We start from the raw sequence: 20,814 nt of genomic DNA on the forward strand, positions 1-20,814 counted from the left end.
GACAAGAAAACATACATCAAATCATGACTTCGTCATCAGCATTCTGAACAGTTGAGACGAGACAAGAAAACATACATCAAATCATGACTTCGTCATCATCATTCTGAACAGTTGAGACGAGATAAGAAAACATACATCAAATCATGACTTCGTCATCAGCATTCTGAACAGTTGAGACGAGATAAGAAAACATACATCAAATCATGACTTCGTCATCAGCATTCTGAACAGTTGAGACGAGATAAGAAAACATACATCAAATCATGACTTCGTCATCAGCATTCTGAACAGTTGAGACGAGATAAGAAAACATACATCAAATCATGACTTCGTCATCAGCATTCTGAACAGTTGAGACGAGATAAGAAAACATACATCAATTCATGACTTCGTCATCAGCATTCTGAACAGTTGAGACGAGATAAGAAAACATACATCAAATCATGACTTCGTCATCAGCATTCTGAACAGTTGAGACGAGATAAGAAAACATACATCAAATCATGACTTCGTCATCAGCATTCTGAACAGTTGAGACGAGATAAGAAAACATACATCAAATCATGACTTCGTCATCAGCATTCTGAACAGTTGAGACGAGATAAGAAAACATACATCAAATCATGACTTCGTCATCAGCATTCTGAACAGTTGAGACGAGATAAGAAAACATACATCAAATCATGACTTCGTCATCAGCATTCTGAACAGTTGAGACGAGACAAGAAAACATACATCAAATCATGACTTCGTCATCAGCATTCTGAACAGTTGAGACGAGACAAGAAAACATACATCAAATCATGACTTCGTCATCAGCATTCTGAACAGTTGAGACGAGACAAGAAAACATACATCAAATCATGACTTCGTCATCAGCATTCTGAACAGTTGAGACGAGACAAGAAAACATACATCAAATCATGACTTCGTCATCAGCATTCTGAACAGTTGAGACGAGACAAGAAAACATACATCAAATCATGACTTCGTCATCAGCATTCTGAACAGTTGAGACGAGACAAGAAAACATACATCAAATCATGACTTCGTCATCAGCATTCTGAACAGTTGAGACGAGATAAGAAAACATACATCAAATCATGACTTCGTCATCAGCATTCTGAACAGTTGAGACGAGATAAGAAAACATACATCAAATCATGACTTCGTCATCAGCATTCTGAACAGTTGAGACGAGACAAGAAAACATACATCAAATCATGACTTCGTCATCAGCATTCTGAACAGTTGAGACGAGACAAGAAAACATACATCAAATCATGACTTCGTCATCAGCATTCTGAACAGTTGAGACGAGACAAGAAAACATACATCAAATCATGACTTCGTCATCAGCATTCTGAACAGTTGAGACGAGATAAGAAAACATACATCAAATCATGACTTCGTCATCAGCATTCTGAACAGTTGAGACGAGATAAGAAAACATACATCAAATCATGACTTCGTCATCAGCATTCTGAACAGTTGAGACGAGACAAGAAAACATACATCAAATCATGACTTCGTCATCAGCATTCTGAACAGTTGAGACGAGACAAGAAAACATACATCAAATCATGACTTCGTCATCAGCATTCTGAACAGTTGAGACGAGATAAGAAAACATACATCAAATCATGACTTCGTCATCAGCATTCTGAACAGTTGAGACGAGATAAGAAAACATACATCAATTCATGACTTCGTCATCAGCATTCTGAACAGTTGAGACGAGATAAGAAAACATACATCAATTCATGACTTCGTCATCAGCATTCTGAACAGTTGAGACGAGATAAGAAAACATACATCAATTCATGACTTCGTCATCAGCATTCTGAACAGTTGAGACGAGACAAGAAAACATACATCAATTTATGACTTCGTCATCAGCATTCTGAACAGTTGAGACGAGATAAGAAAACATACATCAATTCATGACTTCGTCATCAGCATTCTGAACAGTTGAGACGAGATAAGAAAACATTCATCAATTCATGACTTCGTCATCAGCATTCTGAACAGTTGAGACGAGATAAGAAAACATACATCAATTCATGACTTCGTCATCAGCATTCTGAACAGTTGAGACGAGATAAGAAAACATACATCAATTCATGACTTCGTCATCAGCATTCTGAACAGTTGAGACGAGATAAGAAAACATACATCAATTCATGACTTCGTCATCAGCATTCTGAACAGTTGAGACGAGATAAGAAAACATACATCAATTCATGACTTCGTCATCAGCATTCTGAACAGTTGAGACGAGATAAGAAAACATACATCAATTCATGACTTCGTCATCAGCATTCTGAACAGTTGGGACAAGACAAGAAAATATATCCAAAACCACTACTCCATCCTCTGAATCCTGGACATTTGGGACAAGACAAGAAAACGTACATCAAACCATCACTTCATCATCAATTCCTGGACAGTTGGGACAAGACAAGAAAATATATCCAAAACTACTACTCCATCCTCTGAATCCTGGACATTTGGGACAAGACAAGAAAACATACATCAAACCATTACCTCATCATCAATTCCTGGACAGTTGGGACAAGACAAGAAAATATATCCAAAACCACGACTCTATCCTCTGAATCCTGGACATTTGGGACAAGACAAGAAAACATACATCAAACCATTACCTCATCATCGATTCCTGGACAGTTGGGACAAGACAAAAGGAGTTGTGTATTAACTCTGTATTATTCTAAATTTGTCTTTGCAAAAGGAGGTAAAACATTGAACCACATAACATGTCAATGTCTGAACTTTTTACACCTCTTGAAGAGTTTTATCTTCATGGTATTGAAACAATTGATTTATCCAATGGCCTCCTACTGCTATAATCTACTTGTTACACTGTTCTTCTCGACGTATGATAAGCGATAGGCATGGATTGCTCTTTACTGAACGTCTGTCAATTGATGTATTGTTTGAAGATGGCTGGAATCTACCATATTGTCTTACCAACTTTTAACTCTTATTATGTTTTTCATTTACAATTACTCCTTACACTAGAGATTTTATTTCATTTTTTCATATTGCTGATATACTCCACTGACCAGGAGCAGTCTACCAACAATGCTATCTTGACCACTGTGACATCAGCTTAACGTGCATCCACTATTATGCCCATTTTACACCCTGCAATATCTTTGAGTTTTCTCATAACTTTTAGTGTGACTACAGATATGCTTGTGCCAGTCGTTTCTAGTGCAGCATGGATCACCTGACACATCATGCGAGCCAATCAGTCTTCAACTGTAGTTTAAGTCAGGCCTAGGTCTGAAAAGGTGTAGAGGTCTTAATAAAATGTTCAGCAAGTGTATATACAGTGGGTATCAATATAATAAAAACATGTGGAATATAACAGCTGTTTTAAAATTTTAATTTTAAACTGTTTTCGGTTGATTATTGGCTGGTTAGCGTGTCAGAAGGGCCAAGGCTCGAGCCATTATATGCTGCTGAACGCGACACTCTGCTTTAGGAGCGTTATACGTGTGGCAGTTAGTTACGTTATTCAGTTGAACATATATGTGGTCTGATATCAAACAAGGAGTAACTGGCTGCCCCATACGTTGCATAAGATGTTGATCATGTGGAGAAAAACAACTTCATAGGTTTACCAGTTACAGTTCTCAACAGGATTAGGAAAGTGGTGATAAATAACTGAATACAACTACTTCTAATTCTAAGTTAAAACAAAACTACACAATAGGCTCTCTATGCTCTACCCACCACGGGTATGTTTACCCGGTTTCTAGCACTGTAAGACCACATACACATCACCGTGCCACTGAGACTTCTAATGTGAAGTTCATAGTTATTAATTGATTTTATTATAAGGTGTGTCCTCCTCTCTTCCTGGTGGCTTGGCAGTGGGTCTGCAGGATATAACGTTGATAAAATGGGAGATTCTTTACCCTTGGTGGGCAGAGCACAGGCAACTCATTGTGTAGCTTCTGTGTTTAACAACAAACGTGTTTCTGACCTGTAAGTTGTCTTTAAATTTAGACCTGTTTTTTAATATTGATGTCGATTTGTGGTTTTGTTTATGAACTACTTGTTCAATAAGTTTAATAAACTTATGCTAGTTCGCCAAAACTAACATTTGATTTGTAAGGTTTTTTTTTTGTAACCATAACTAAGCCTAAATCCCAACTTCAATAATTAACAGTAACATGTGTTTTTCACGTGTTTATATGTCTCTGATCACAGTTCCTCCACGTTTTGACGATGATTTTGACATTAGAATGGTAATAAAAGGTGGTACAGTGACCCTGGTCTGTCAACCCCAGGGTGATGGACCCCTGACCGTAACTTGGGTGACGAAAGACCAACTCATTACCAGTTCTTTTCCCAGGTAGGAAATGTTAATGTTCATGACTTTAGTCTTAGCTTGTAGTGGTCGAAACTTTAGAGAAACAAAGCCATCCTGTCTGATTGCCGCGGATTTTATGTGAAGTATATTGTTGAAGCTGTTTGATGGACTTCCATTAGGGCGTTGTTAGGAAGACATGTCTAACCTGAATCAAACCACTAGTATTTATATATTTAGTTAGTCAGTGGTATTCCATCTTCCTCTAGTGTTACTTAATATATATTTTTATTATGTTATTATAAAGGTTATTTGACACTCTTAGCTTATTACATGGATTTAGAACTAGCTTCAATATTCTAAGCTGGTCGACTTTGTGAGGTATTGTTAAAATGCTAATAAGTTCGATGAATGCCCAAGCAATGCCTTGTAATTGTTATTGATTGTTTGTTTGTTTTTTTAATTTCGCGCAAAGCTACACGAGGGCTACCTGCACTGGCCCTCCCTAATTTAGCAGTGTAAGACTAGAGAGAAGGCAGCTAGTCATCACCACCCACCGCCAATTCTTGGGCTACTTTTTACCAACGACTAGTGGGATTGTCTGTAACGTTATAACGTCCTCCAAGGCTGAAAGGGCGAGCATGTTTAGTATGACAGGGATTCGAACCCGTTAACCTCGTATTATAGTTTATTTCGGACGAGTATGTTAACGTATTACTATTTGAAATAATCATAAATTTTAATATAATCTCGAAGTTAATAAACTGTTAATATGTATCAAATGTATCATGATATTACTGTTAATATGTATCAAATGTATCATGATATTACAGTTAATATGTATCAAATGTATCATGATATTACTGTTAATATGTATCAAATGTATCATGATATTACAAACAAGACTGATATACAAGTTTCCTTTCTTAACACAAATATATTTCAATATACAACAAAAACAAATACAGTTTATAATAACAGTTATTGCTAATAATTATTACAAATGATGGTTTGTATACAAAGTTTTACAAACTTACAAACAATAAGTCGTATATCCGGTCCGGAACTCAATGTTTTATCAGTGATCCAGGCCCACGACTAGCAAATTAATACTGAGTTACTATTGTTACGCCTTGCCTTAGCTAACACTGTCTTTTCTTGGCTGGCCTCACACCGTGTACAAGCTGACTTTTTCCAACAAAGATATCTAATTTCGTTGTAGAAATAATAATGTCCAAAGTAATTCACTAAAGCTCACCGATTTGTAATATTCGAAATCTAACGTTTCTGGTCAAATTATGTAGTTTTCCGATTAATATGCGTTAATCATAATTGCAACTTTCTACGCCTATAACACACTGACTGTAGCTATCCAATAATAATAATAGTATCTTATCTTGACGCGTTTCTTTTAACAAATCACGCGAGGTTCTCGAAATTTCAATTGGCAACAATACTGTCAGTTACTAGCATTACTTACACATTGATTCTTACGTACAAGAACGTTCTACAAATTTCGAGAATGGGCAGGACTTGCAGAATACACAGTCAGCAATATGCAACCACATGAAAAAAGAAACGGAAACAAGCGAAGGCATTAAAATAAATGTACAACAGTAAATCCGTTACACAAGCGAAAGTGGAAAAGCAGTTTATTAAAATAAGCACGTTCATGAATGGTTTATTTTTTGTTAGTTCTGATCAGAAATTAAAAACTATCAGTAACATAAATAATTATTAAATTGATTACATATACAATGTAATCGACGTAATTATTTTCAGTATGGCTAATTCTCACAGTAACTAGTTCCATGTTTCATGCTCGTATTTTATCGCCTCTTCAAATTGCATGAAGATATGAAATGAAATTCATAAAGCAGAACTATAAGTTACTTAACTTTGTGTTTAGAGAGAAACTCTCACTATCTAGGATACAAGAACCAAGGACATTAAATAAGTGGACACAAACAAGGTAACCCTCTACTGAACGCGTTATGAAAGTAATATATCTTGATAAGTTATAACCAGAAGTTAACATTGTTCAGTTGAGGAACCAACGAAAACAATTCCATGGTTTATTTAAACCTGGAAATATGACCATTCAACTACAGAACTGAGGAACTTGTTTGTATATTAAATAATAGAGACAGGTTACCTGTATGTTATAATGTATAATATAGGGTTAGTACGTGGAGATACATTATAATATAGGGTTAGCACATGGAGATACGTCATAATGTGTAATATAGGGTTAGTACGTGGAGATATATTATGATATATAGTATAGGGTTAGTACGTGGAGATATAATATACAATATAGGGTTAGTACGTAGGGATATGTCATAATATATAATATAGGATGAATATGTGGATATACGTTATAATGTGTAATATAGAGTTAGTACGTGGAGATATAATATAGGGTTAGTACGCAGGGATATGCTATAATATATAATATAGAGTTAGTACGTGGAGATATGCTATAATATATAATATAGGGTTAGTACGTGGAGATATAATATATAATATAGGGTTAGTACGTAGGGATATGTTATAATATATAATATAGAGTTAATACGTGGAGATACATTGTAATGTGTAATGTAGAGTTAATACGTGGAGATACGTTGTAATGTGTAATGTAGAGTTAATACGTGGAGATACGTTGTAATGTGTAATGTAGAGTTAATACGTGGAGATACGTTGTAATGTGTAATCTAGAGTTAATACGTGGAGATACGTTGTAATGTGTAATGTAGAGTTAATACGTGGAGATACGTTGTAATGTGTAATGTAGAGTTAATACGTGGAGATACGTTGTAATGTGTAATGTAGAGTTAATACGTGGATATACGTTGTAATGTGTAATGTAGAGTTAATACGTGGATATACGTTGTAATGTGTAATATAGAGTTAATATGTGGAGATACGTTGTAATAGAATGCTAATGTTAAAATGAAGAGTCATATTATCAAGTTGTAACAAAATATGTATGTTTAGTTGAGAATATAAAACACTTACTTAATCACTAAATTATAACTTCCCATACGTAAACCTAAAAATGTTTTATAATGTATGGCTTACAGACAACCTACATTTACCTGTGTGCTATATCTACCGCTGAGAATCGAACATGCAACCTCACTGCTGTCCAGTTGATGGACACTATATTTATAAACTGAAATTAAAAATTGAATGTTTCTATTTTACACTTGTATAATTGTCTGTATATCAGGTTAATGTTTAAGAAAATATGTATTTCCAGTTACATAATTATCTATATATTAGATACATTACTAGTGGTTAATAACTCATTTAGAAAATAACCATATTTGTTATGAAATAATGTGGTGCTGTAGTTTTTGTACGCAGAGGTTTTTTTTTTATTTATCAGACTTTCTGATCTGATATTCCACTCTATATCTCTTTGAAGTACAGGTACATTGTAAACCACCAGGGGAGAGACGGGGGAGTCATATCGGAGTTGACGATACATGACGCAAGTAGAGAAGATTCTGGAATTTTTAAATGTATTGCATCAAATAGATACGGTCGGGACGAGATGAAAATCACGCTCGTCGTGAAAGGTATTCATATATCTTAGGCTGCTAAAGCGCAGATCGCAACTGAGTTTGATTTTATGTGCTTTGCACGTGAAAAATGCTGTTGTACTGAAAGAAATGTGGTCGAGATTGTAATACAATAGTGTTTGTTGTTTTTCATGTTGAATATATATATATTTACAAAGGATTTTAATCTTTTATAATTAGTACTTAAATAGTTGGTTAATCTTAATTTTAATGTAAAGATGGAACATGATTTGTGGAAAATAATATATGTGTTAAGGTGGTTCTAACCAAAATACACAACATCTGTAGTAAGAACAACACCACATGTCTTTATGTTAATTATTTTATGTTAATGTATAACATTATTATGTATTTTATGTTAATGTATGACATTATTATGTATTTTATGTTAATGTATGACATTATTATGTACTTTATGTTAATGTATGACATTATTATGTACTTTATGTTAATGTATGACATTATTATGTACTTTATGTTAATTTCTAACATTATTATGTATTTTTATGTTAATGTGTTATGTATTTTATTTGCTTTGTTCTCATGTCTAGAACCTCCAGATCCTCCAACTGTCCAGTTGGTCAAAGTTCTAAGCAGGAGTGTTGTTGTGTCATTGTCATCTCTATACGAAGGCAACAGTCCAATCAATAACTATGTTATAGAGATATATGAAGTGAATGGTGAGTGTAGCACTTAACCCTAGAATTATCATTCAAATTAAACACCATTTATAAACTGTTTATATGACAACCTGGTTACGAGTCCTTACTGGAGTCATCTCTACATTTTACACACAACATTAGTTATTGACGCAACTCATGGCGAGTAATTTACACTTGGTGTTGTGTGTAGTAATTGATCTGTTTATTAACAAGCCGAGCGCAGCACTGTGGTCAGGGTGCGAACAGTGAAGCTGGGAATCCATGGTTCAAGCCCCGTTATTGCGCCCTCTCTTTCTAAAATACGTACCGTAATAGCACGTATTACATCTGGGTGTTTTAATTGTCGTTCTAAAAAGACGTGATAAAGATTCAAATACAATAATTTTTATAATAATTATCAGAATCCTTAACGTGTCTGTTTCTTTAGGGTTAAGTTTGTAATGTAATTATAATTAGTTTTATGGTTTTATTTATGTTTGTTCTATTGAATTAAACACGAAGCTACAGAACGGGCTATCCGTGCTGTACTCGCCATATGCATTGCAAGCTGTTTCTTTAACATAATAGCCCGGCATGACATGGCCAGGTGGTTAAGGCACTCGACTCGTAATCCGAGGGTCGCGGGTTTGAAGCTCCGTCACACCAAACATGCTCGCCCTCTGCAGCCGTGGGGACATTATAATATTAGGGTCAATCCCACTATTCGTTGGTAAAAGAGTAGCCCAAGAGTTGGCGATGGGTCACAATGACTAGCTGCCTTCCCTCTAGTCTTACACTGCTAAATTATGGACGGCTAGCACAGGTAGTCCTCTTGTAGTTTTGTGCGAAATTGAAAACAAACCAAACCAAATTCTAACATAATAAGCCTTCAGACACGAGGGGCCTACGGACTTAAACTATGAATGATTGCTTTTGTAATGTAGCTTCACCAATCAAAGAAAGTTGTTAATGGAAGAGACTATTACTCTACGCATTATTTTTTGTTTTTGAAACTACATTTTTTTGGCTTCAACATCGAATGTCGACTCGTAAACATGAAGACATAAAGCTTTGATTAAACAGACTGAAGTTAAACACAAAATGTTGAAAACATCAAACGGTGAATTTATTTGTTTTTCACTTTTAGACAGACGAATAATGTAATTTCGCTCAGTCCTAGTAAAATTAATACCAGTTATGTACGTCTAGGGCAGGGCTTATGAACATCTGGGTGTGTTATGGCGTGGTGGTTGGGGCGCTCCATCCGCAAGCTGCGGGTCGCCGGTACAAGTTCCGTTACCAAACTTTATCGTTGTTTCATCCGTGGGAACGTTATAATGTGATGATTAATTCCACTTTTGTTGGTAATAAGTAACACCAGAACTAGCGACAGATGGTGTTCAGGTGCTTTCTTTCTTTTGTCTATCATTTCTAAATTAGGAGTGACTAGCGGAAATAACCCTCGTGTAGGTCGGGGCGAAACTCTACAAAACAACTGAACTGTTCTAGGGTTAAGTGGGACCTTCACAAACCAGAACCTAATCTGAGTTAGTTGATAGATATCACAACACTGGCTGGGTCTGGTAAATGTGGCTTCCATGAATGATTGAGCAAAATATTAACTGAATTAAATAACCACCATGTAGTTCCAGAGGTGGGCAATAAAAAAAGTGTTTTTGTTTGATTTTGAAATTCGCGCAAAGCTACACAAGGACTATCTACACTAGTCGTCCCAAATTTAGCAGTGTAAGACAAGAGGAAACGTAGCTAGTCATCACCACCCACCGCCAACTTTTGGGCTACTCTTTTATCAATGAGTAGTGGGATTGATGGGCACATTATAACGCCCCACGGTTGAAAGGGCCAGCATTTATGATGTGACGGGGATTCAAGTGTCGCCCTAACCACCTGGCAATGCCAGGCCGTAGTTTATGACGGGAGTAGTCCCAACAATGGAACAGCGGTATGTCTTCAGATTTATAATGCTAAAATCAAGGGTTCGATTTCCCTCGGTGGACAGAGCAGCTAGCCCGATTAGGCTTTGCTACAAGAAAAACACCCGTAAAAACGTGACGAGAGTAAGAAATAAAACACTAACTTTATTTACTAAACGATACAGGAAAAGTGGAGAAACAAACACGAAAGGAAACTGTTAGAAGAGACAACAAAAAACTGAGAATCGACCGTCTTAAGCCTCGCACAACTTACAAGATCCAAGTGATTGCTGAGAACGAGATTGGCCACAGTCTTCCGAGTGACGAGTTGGGCTTCGTTACTGACGGTGAAGGTGCGTACAAACAAGACAACAAGTTTTTGTTTTTACAGTCATTCCTCTTGAAGTAATAGTTTTGACATTTCGTCTTTATCAGCGAAAAGATTGAAATGGATGTAGTGGTAAATATTTGTGGTAAAATAAAAAATCAAACGAATGAGTTATTTTAACTGTAGTCGTAAAAAAACTTCAATGACGTGACAAAGAGTGACTGAAGTTAATGGTTATGTTTGACAGTTAATTCAGTTCTTTGTTCCTTGTGACTGTACATTCTATGAATTTTTTAACTACCATCTACCATATGCAGTGTCGATATGGCCTTTCGTACCATACCACGATCGGCTGGGACATGGCATGTGCTATTTATTTTATGAATTTCATAAACAATTACTGTGGTAAGAAGTCGATTAATTAATCGAGGTGTGAGATACAGATACAGTGCACTAATAGTTCAACCCAAGAAATGTATTATAGTTTGAAATTAATTTGTGAAGGTATTCTACATTTGGTAGCCATCTTTCATTTTAAGTTATCAATGTTTTCTTTTAAAGCTCCCCAGGGACCGCCTCGTGATGTGCACGTGTTACCCAAAGGTGCACACTCCCTACAGATATCATGGAAGGTAAGTTTTCTATTCCTCAATATTTGATATTGAAGTAACCTGTCTCTGAGTGTATGTCATCATGATTTAATGATACGTTGGGTACATTTATAATGAAGAGTTGCCATGTTAGTATTATAATATAACATCCAGAAATTTACAACTGGAGAGGAAGTGATGGAATTATGTTACTTTACAATAGTTATGGTGATAAATGTCCCATTGCGTCACAAGTTGCAAACATTGTGTCCTCCATGTCAGAAGAACGTGATAGATATTGTTTCCTCCATGTCAGAAGAACGTGATAGATATTGATTCCTCCATATCAGAAGAAAGTGGTAGATATTGATTCCTCCATATCAGAAGAAAGTGGTAGATATTGATTCCTCCATATCAGAAGAAAGTGGTAGATATTGTTTCCTCCATGTCAGAAGAACGTGGTAGATGTTGTTTCCTCCATTTTAGAAGAACGTGGTAGATGTTGTTTCCTCCATTTTAGAAGAACGTGGTAGATGTTTCCTACATATCAGAAGAACGTGGTAGATATTATTTCCTCCATATCAGTAGAAAGTGGTAGATATTGTTTCCTCCATGTCAGAAGAACGTGGTAGATGTTGGTTCCTCCATATCAGAAAAAAGTGGTAGATGTTGTTTTCTCCATATCAGAAGAAAGTGGTAGATATTGTTTCCTCCATGTCAGAAGAACGTGGTAGATATTGTTTCCTACATATCAGAAGAACGTGGTAGATGCTGTTTCCTCCATGTCATAAGAACGTGGTAGATGTTGTTTCCTACATGTCAGAAGAACGTGGTAAAATATCCAACATGGATATTTTACGTATATTGGTCTTAAATTAGAACAGTTTAAGAATCGCTGAACAACATTGATTTTAATCAACTATAGTTATCCACAAGTCCGCATATATGTTGTAGCTTTCAGTTTCAGTGTTTCTAAAGTAAACGAATTTCATTAGTAATTAAATAACAATTAATTCAGACACATTTTATGAAATAGATATAATGTGGTACGTGTCATAAGTTAGATTGCAGTCACTTGTGTTCATCTTTGAAGTTTTGTTATCTTCGTTGATCAGACAGACTATTACACGATTTAGTTGGTCTATCATTTTGTTAACAGCCTCCAAGCCCTGGTAACAATAGCGACAATATAACGGGATATTACGTGGGTTATAAAGAAATGGGAAAGGACGACCCTTACGTCTTCAAGACTCTTCAAGCCACTCCCTCATTTCAAGAAAACTGTACTTTGAACAACCTGAAGAGGTCTACAACGTATAGTATAGTAGTCCAAGCCTTTAACGATAAAGGATCAGGACCACAATCAGAAGCAGTTACTGGCCAAACTCTGCTTCAGGGTAAGAATCAATGTGTGACGTAACGATTATAGGATAAGTCTTTCGTTTTCCTAAACAAAACCGTAATAATAACTCGATTTGTTTTTTCGCTCGTGCAAACACGTTTCTGTTTTTTATAAAAAGATGTTTAGAAGTTTTTGGGATTCAACACTTCTACCTATCACACATGCTCGCTTCTTTTCTCTGTGATAGACTTTCCTCCTACTGCCAATCTTCGTATAACTACCTCGACGTCTTCCTCTATCCAGCTCTCTTGGGAACTGTACGGACGCAATACTGAGGCGATAGAAGGTAAGCCTATCGTATTTGTAGCGTTTAACTTCAACACATGCAGATCAGTGTAACTCCGTAACACCATTTTTATATTCAAATCAAAACATTTTTAGATGAGCGACATCACGTAATTGTTTTGTTTATATATTTTAATACACCTAATAGCTACGTGAATGTTGTTCCAGTCGATGGCTATACGTTAACTGAAACAAATGATAACAAAAATAATTAATTACATTTAATGTGAATAATCTTCCAAGATAACCAGAGGGGCAAACATTGTTCATATGGTTAATTAATGGCAGTTTTTTGTTTACTGATTAGAGTAAGATATCTTGCGATCACAATTAACAGCGCCCTCTACATATTGATTTAATGATTTATATATAAATAATTCTGCTTCATTTATTCAATGTAAGATACTACATCTTGTCCAACAGTAATTTCACAATTAAATCGAATCTTTTCATGTTCATGTTCCAGTTACGCTCATTCCATTATGTCAAAAGTCCTTTCTCTTATTTTCTATAAAACATTATTTTTGCGTTAAGGTAAAAATAAAATATCTTTATGTATAGACAGTAACGTTTTCTCACGGGTATATATTTAATGACGGAAGTTGTGAATTGTTCACCATAGGTTATCTCCTGTTCATGAGACAAGGAAACAGTGGGTGGAAAGAAAGTAAACTGTCCGGAAGTTTGACCAGTCACGTTATGGGCAACCTTCGTTGTGGGACCAAATACGAGTTCTATATCGTGTCATATAACAGCGTAGGCAAGGCCGATCCAAGTCAGGTTGTCACTGGAGCAACGGATGGAAACGGTAGTGTTCACCTTTGAATATTACACGAAGTGTATTCGTCAGTAAAAGAAACGTAAAGGTTGAAACGTTTTGCCACGAACCTCTTGTTCTGTGACTCATCAGTTTTTATTAATGGTGCTTAACTGAAGTTTAATATATATTCTCTCTACGTTAGGCTTAGGAAATTGCACAATACGTATGCGTAATCTAACCATTGTTTAACAATAATTAAGGAAGTAAGCATTTATTTATTTCTGTCTGGCGCCCCAGCATTAGTCTACGGAATTAAAACGCTAGAATTCGGGTTTCGATACCCATGGTGAGGAGAGTACAGGAAACCTATTGTGTAGCCTTATATTTGACTTTAAACAAACAAACGTAACTCTTTCTATTATAATGGCTTTTTGTGTTTTCTTAATGCAAAGCCACATCAGGCTATCTGCTGAGTCCACCGAGGGGAATCGAACCCCTGATTTTAGCCTCGTAACTCCGTAGACTTACCGCTGAACCAGCGGGGAACTAATGCATTTCACACTTTCAAGTTCCGTACCCTTTTATGTCGCCATCAAAAACTGCACGAGTGGTGCCAGCATTATAGAAACTTGAAGAAACTTAGAAAAGTATCGATCCTTAATAGACAAGAAATTGATTTATTAGTGTATACTGAAAACCTAGAAAGTAACTCTAACGAAATATAAGCGATTTAATATACATGCAGATTTCAGACGGACACGAGAAGAGACTTGTTTACAGTTATTTTCGGACTCGTTGGTTGTAACTTTCATAATAACTTGTCCTATCTTTTCTGTACAGTTTCCGAAGCTCCTGATCGAAACATGGCTCTCGTCGTAAACGACTCGTCAGTAGTTGTCCGTTTGTCCGCTTGGAAAGCTCGAGGCTGTACCATTAATCATTTCCTGGTAAAATATAGGACAGCTGATGAAGGAACGTGGATACCAGTGTCGTCACATCTGCCAGCAGACCGTGAAAACGTTGTAATCAGTGGATTAACTCCAGGAACCTCCTATTCGGTTTTGGTTGGTGTTGAAAGTTCTGCTGGCTATACAGAATCCCAATTCGACTTCATGACTGAAAACCGAAACGCAGGTAAAGAGACACTGAAAACAGCTTGTGGTTAGATCTATTAAACTCAGGTAAAGATGTACAGTGGACACTGCTGGAAGTTAGGCCTATTAAACTCAGGTAAAGATGTACAGTGGACACGGCTGGAAGTTAGGCCTATTAAACTCAGGTAAAGATGTACAGTGGACATGGCTGAAAGTTAGGTCTGTTAAACTCAGGTAAAGATGTACAGTGGACACGGCTAGAAGTTAGGCTTATTAAACTCAGGTAAAGATGTACAGTGGACACGGCTGGAAGTTAGGCCTATTAAACTCAGGTAAAGATGTACAGTGGACACGGCTAGAAGTTAAGCCTATTAAACTCAGGTAAAGATGTACAGTGGAGACGGCTGGAAGTTAGGCCTATTAAACTCAGGTAAAGATGTACAGTGGACATGGCTGGAAGTTAGGCCTATTAAACTCAGGTAAAGATGTGCAGTAGACACGGCTAGAAGTTAAGCTCATTCAACTCAGGTAAAGATATACAGTGGACACGGCTAGAAGTTAAGCCTATTAAACTTAGGTAAAGATGTACAGTGGACACGGCTGGAAATTAGGCGTATTAAACTCAGGTAAAGATGTACAGTGTAGACGGCTGGAAGTTAGGCCTATTAATCTCAGGTAAAGATGTACAGTGGACACGGCTGGAAGTTAGGCCTATTAAACTCAGGTAAAGATGTACAGTGGACACGGCTAGAAGTTAAGCCTATTAAACTCAGGTAAAGATGTACATGTTAGTCCACATTTATCCAGATAAACAGGTTAAATGAAAACACTTTGAATTTAGGCCACTGAAAGCATGCGGCAAAGTGTATTAAAAATAAACGAATGAATTTCAGCTGCTAAGAAAAAAAGTTATTTTCAAACGAATCATCAGTAGATTGGCTTATTAACGCCGTTGTTATCGGTTTACACTTCCATCTTCGTCCACAGACCTCTCCTACACGTCAGCTGACACTTCTACTCAAGACCTCCAGCGAACCGTGGCAGTTATAACTTCCACAGTGTGTTCAGTTGTGGTGTTGATCGTGATTCTTGTAGCAGCGTGTACGGTGTTAAACAGACGTAAGACTAACCGGTCAGACGCCTCGGTAGCAGGCTCAAGTAAGAGAGAGTCATTTCTATTTGTGTAATTATGGAGAGTTTTATGTACGAACCAATAAATATTAAAATAATTATTTTCAGGTGTTTTTATTTCAAATTTTTGTAATACAGGAAAAACAAACAACCTTTATTTACGTCATTAAATATTTGTATAAGTTCATGTGCATAATGATGAAGTTAAATAATATTTATATCACGAAACGTAATGTGATTCACCTATATTACTGTACTTAATGTGGTTCACCTATATTACTGTACTTAATGTGATTCACCCATATTACTGTACTTAATGTGATTCATCTATATTACTGTACTTAATGTGGTTCACCCATATTACTGTACTTAATGTGATTCATCTATATTACTGTACTTAATGTGATTCACCTATATTACTGTACTTAATGTGGTTCACCTATATTACTGTACTTAATGTGATTCACCTATATTACTGTACTTAATGTGGTTCACCTATATTACTGTACTTAATGTGATTCACCTATATTACTGTACTTTATGTGATTCACCTGTATTATTGTACTTAATGTGATTCACCTATATTACTGTACTTAATATGGTTCAATTATATTACTGTACTTAATGTGATTCAACTATATTACTGTACTTAATGTGATTCAACTATATTACTGTACTTAATGTGATACACCCATATTACTGTACTTAATGTGATACACCCATATTACTGTACTTAATGTGATTCACCTATATTACTGTACTTAATGTGATACACCCATATTACTGTACTTAATGTGATTCACCTATATTACTGTACTTAATGTGATTCACTGATATTACTGTACTTAATGTGATACACCCATATTACTATACTTAATGTGATTCACCGATATTACTGTACTTAATGTGATTCACCTATATTACTGTACTTAATGTGATACACCCATATTACTATACTTAATGTGATTCACCTATATTACTGTACTTAATGTGATTCACCTATATTACTGTACTTAATGTGATACACCCATATTACTGTACTTAATGTGATTCACCTATATTACTGTACTTAATGTGATTCACCCATATTACTGTACTTAATGTGATTCACCTATATTACTGTACTTAATGTGATTCTCCCATATTACTGTACTTAATGTGATTCAACTATATTACTGTACTTAATGTGGTTCACCTATATTACTGTACTTAATGTGATTCACCTATATTACTGTACTTAATGTGGTTCACCTATATTACTGTACTTAATGTGATTCACCTATATTACTGTACTTTATGTGATTCACCTGTATTATTGTACTTAATGTGATTCACCTATATTACTGTACTTAATGTGGTTCAATTATATTACTGTACTTAATGTGATTCAACTATATTACTGTACTTAATGTGATTCAACTATATTACTGTACTTAATGTGATACACCCATATTACTGTACTTAATGTGATTCACCCATATTACTGTACTTAATGTGATTCACCTATATTACTGTACTTAATGTGATTCACCCATATTACTGTACTTAATGTGATTCACCTATATTACTGTACTTAATGTGATTCACCGATATTACTGTACTTAATGTGATTCACCGATATTACTGTACTTAATGTGATACACCCATATTACTGTACTTAATGTGATTCACCTATATTACTGTACTTAATGTGATTCACCGATATTATTGTACTTAATGTGATTCACCTATATTACTGTACTTAATGTGATTCACCTATATTGCTGTACTTAATGTGATACACCCATATTACTATACTTAATGTGATTCACCTATATTACTGTACTTAATGTGATTCACCCATATTACTGTACTTAATGTAATTCACCTATATTACTGTACTTAATGTGATACACCCATATTACTATACTTAATGTGATTCACCTATATTACTATACTTAATGTGATTCACCTATATTACTGTACTTAATGTGATTCACCTATATTACTGTACTTAATGTGATACACCGATATTACTGTACTTATTACTATACTTAATGTGATTCACCTATATTACTGTACTTAATGTGATTCACCCTATATATGTACTTAATGTGATTCACCCATATTACTGTACTTAATGTAATTCACCTATATTACTGTACTTAATGTGATTCACCCATATTACTGTACTTAATGTAATTCACCCATATTACTGTACTTAATGTAATTCACCCATATTACTGTACTTAATGTGATTCACCTATATTACTGTACTTAATGTGATTCACCTATATTACTGTACTTAATGTAATTCACCCATATTACTGTACTTAATGTGGTTCACCTATATTACTGTACTTAATGTGGTTCACCTATATTACTGTACTTAATGTGATTCACCTATATTACTGTACTTAATGTGATTCACCCATATTACTGTACTTAATGTGATTCACCCATATTACTGTACTTAATGTGATTCACCCATATTACTGTACTTAATGTGATTCACCCATATTATTGTACTTAATGTAATTCACCCATATTACTGTACTTAATGTGATTCACCTATATTACTGTACTTAATGTGATTCACCGATATTACTGTACTTAATGTGATTCACCCATATTACTGTACTTAATGTGATTCATCTATGTTACTGTACTTAATGTGGTTCAACTATATTACTATACTTAATGTGATTCACCTATATTACTGTACTTAATGTGATTCACCTATATTACTGTACTTAATGTGATTCACCTATATTACTGTACTTAATGTGATTCACCTATATTACTGTACTTAATGTGGTTCACCTATATTACTGTACTTAATGTGGTTCACCTATATTACTGTACTTAATGTGGTTCACCTATATTACTGTACTTAATGTGGTTCACCTATATTACTGTACTTAATGTGGTTCACCTATATTACTGTACTTAATGTGATACACCGATATTATTGTACTTAATGTGATTCACCCATATTACTGTACTTAATGTAATTCACCTATATTACTGTACTTAATGTGATTCACCCATATTACTGTACTTAATGTGATTCACGATTATCATTTCTAAATTGAGGGCAGCTAACGCTTCGTCCTATCGTGTAATTTTACCCCGGGCCAGACATGGTTACGTGGTTAGGCTACTGGACTCGCAATCTTTGGGTCGCCTTTCAGCCGTGGAGTCGTTACAAGTCACGGTCAATCCCACTATTTGTTCGTGAAAGAGTAGCCCAAGATTTGGCAGTGGCTGGTGATGACTAGCTGCTCTTCCCTCAGTCTTCCATTACTTAAATGCGGACTGCTAACAGATAACCATCGTGTATCTTTGCGCGATATTCCAAACAAACCTAATGACTGCGTAAATGATACCAAAATAAGTAAATGCATGAAAGAAAAACAACATAATCCATATTGTATTACGTCCAATTAACGTGGTTATTATAAACGTAATGTAAAGTAATTATAATTTATTTATGCTACTGTTATAGAAGTATTTTTTCTGTTCATTGTTTTTCTGATTCTGACACAACTGGTGTTAAATAACTCGCATTAAACAATTCTTTTTTTTTATCTTTACAGATGTCTTCTATTAGAAAATAAAGTAAATCTAAAATAATCTATTTATAATTAGAAATTAAGTATAATTTTTCAGCAAATCAAAGGCCAGAAGTCCCCAAAGCGGAGATCGTCCCCATGGCAGGTTGGGACAAGAGGTCTCGACCGACAAGTCAGCGTGAGCAGGTGTACGTTCCAAGTCCTTACGCATCCGGTCGTTTCTCACAATTCTCAGTAGATGGCGACACTGAAGGCTGTGCTTTGCACGGAAGTGTAGGCACAACCGGAAGTTCCGGTGAATCCCATTCGTATGATGTCCCTTTGCATTTGGTAAGAAATAATCTTTCGTGATTTCAAGTGAATAATAATAAAATATATTAAATAAATTATCAATATAATTATTTCAATCATGTTTATCCTGCAAAGTCATTAAAATATTACGATTTTAAACTGGCCAAACTACCCCAACAAATTTAAAATAGTGGGTCTTTAATTTGATGGTCCATTTATTTTCCTATTCCAAACTACGGTTGTTATTCTTCAAGACAGATTGCTTTCTCTGCTGCAAAATAATAATATATTATCTTTAAAGTTACGTTGTTTTTTCAGAAATCGTCTAATAAACTGACGATACTGTATAAAGTTTGAGTTTTCCATGAAAACCTTTGCAACATTTTTTCTGAACATAAACAAGCAACCACCGAATTTTCATTTTTCAACATTTTTCTTCCACGTGTCCATAACATTTGGCTTGATTCTTCTGGAACAAGTTGGACATAAACTTTGAGTTGTGTATTACGTAATCGGTTATGATTTTTGTTGTTTTTTTTATGTTAAACACACATAGGCTATCTGTGCTCTGTCCACCAGGGGTATAGAAACCGGGTTTCTAATACTCTACGTCCGCAGAAATACCGCTGTGTTCCTGTGTACTTTATAGATGTTGTTTAGTGATAGCTTTTTTAGTTGCGGTTTTAGTTTTTAGTTAAATGCAAAACTACATAGTTGGCTATCCAGGTTTACCACGTGTATGGAAAGCTGGATTCTAACGCTATAAGTCCATGGACTTATCGCTGTGCCACTGGGTGGTGAGGGGCAGATGCCACTTAAATGTGTTTAAATTTATAAATCTTGTCCAAATGACTTCTACATATAGTAGATAA

At 35.4% G+C, this 20,814-nt stretch overlaps 1 protein-coding gene across 1 annotated transcript in view; it reads left to right on the forward strand.

Moving 5' to 3' along the window:
• The window catches only part of LOC143245804 (cell adhesion molecule DSCAM-like), a 37,050-nt gene that overhangs the window by 15,357 nt on the left and 879 nt on the right, over positions 1-20,814 (forward strand). The window contains exons 6-16 of the mRNA XM_076492057.1: positions 4,243-4,387; positions 7,781-7,929; positions 8,484-8,612; positions 10,693-10,860; positions 11,397-11,467; positions 12,585-12,822; positions 13,015-13,113; positions 13,735-13,920; positions 14,713-15,006; positions 15,954-16,124; positions 19,749-19,981. Of these exons, the coding sequence (XP_076348172.1) occupies positions 4,243-4,387; positions 7,781-7,929; positions 8,484-8,612; positions 10,693-10,860; positions 11,397-11,467; positions 12,585-12,822; positions 13,015-13,113; positions 13,735-13,920; positions 14,713-15,006; positions 15,954-16,124; positions 19,749-19,981 (1,883 nt within the window). The remainder of the gene's footprint in view (positions 1-4,242; positions 4,388-7,780; positions 7,930-8,483; positions 8,613-10,692; positions 10,861-11,396; positions 11,468-12,584; positions 12,823-13,014; positions 13,114-13,734; positions 13,921-14,712; positions 15,007-15,953; positions 16,125-19,748; positions 19,982-20,814) is intronic.

The sequence above is a fragment of the Tachypleus tridentatus genome, chromosome 3, assembly GCF_004210375.1.
Source record: "Tachypleus tridentatus isolate NWPU-2018 chromosome 3, ASM421037v1, whole genome shotgun sequence".
Lineage (NCBI taxonomy): Eukaryota > Metazoa > Arthropoda > Merostomata > Xiphosura > Limulidae > Tachypleus > Tachypleus tridentatus.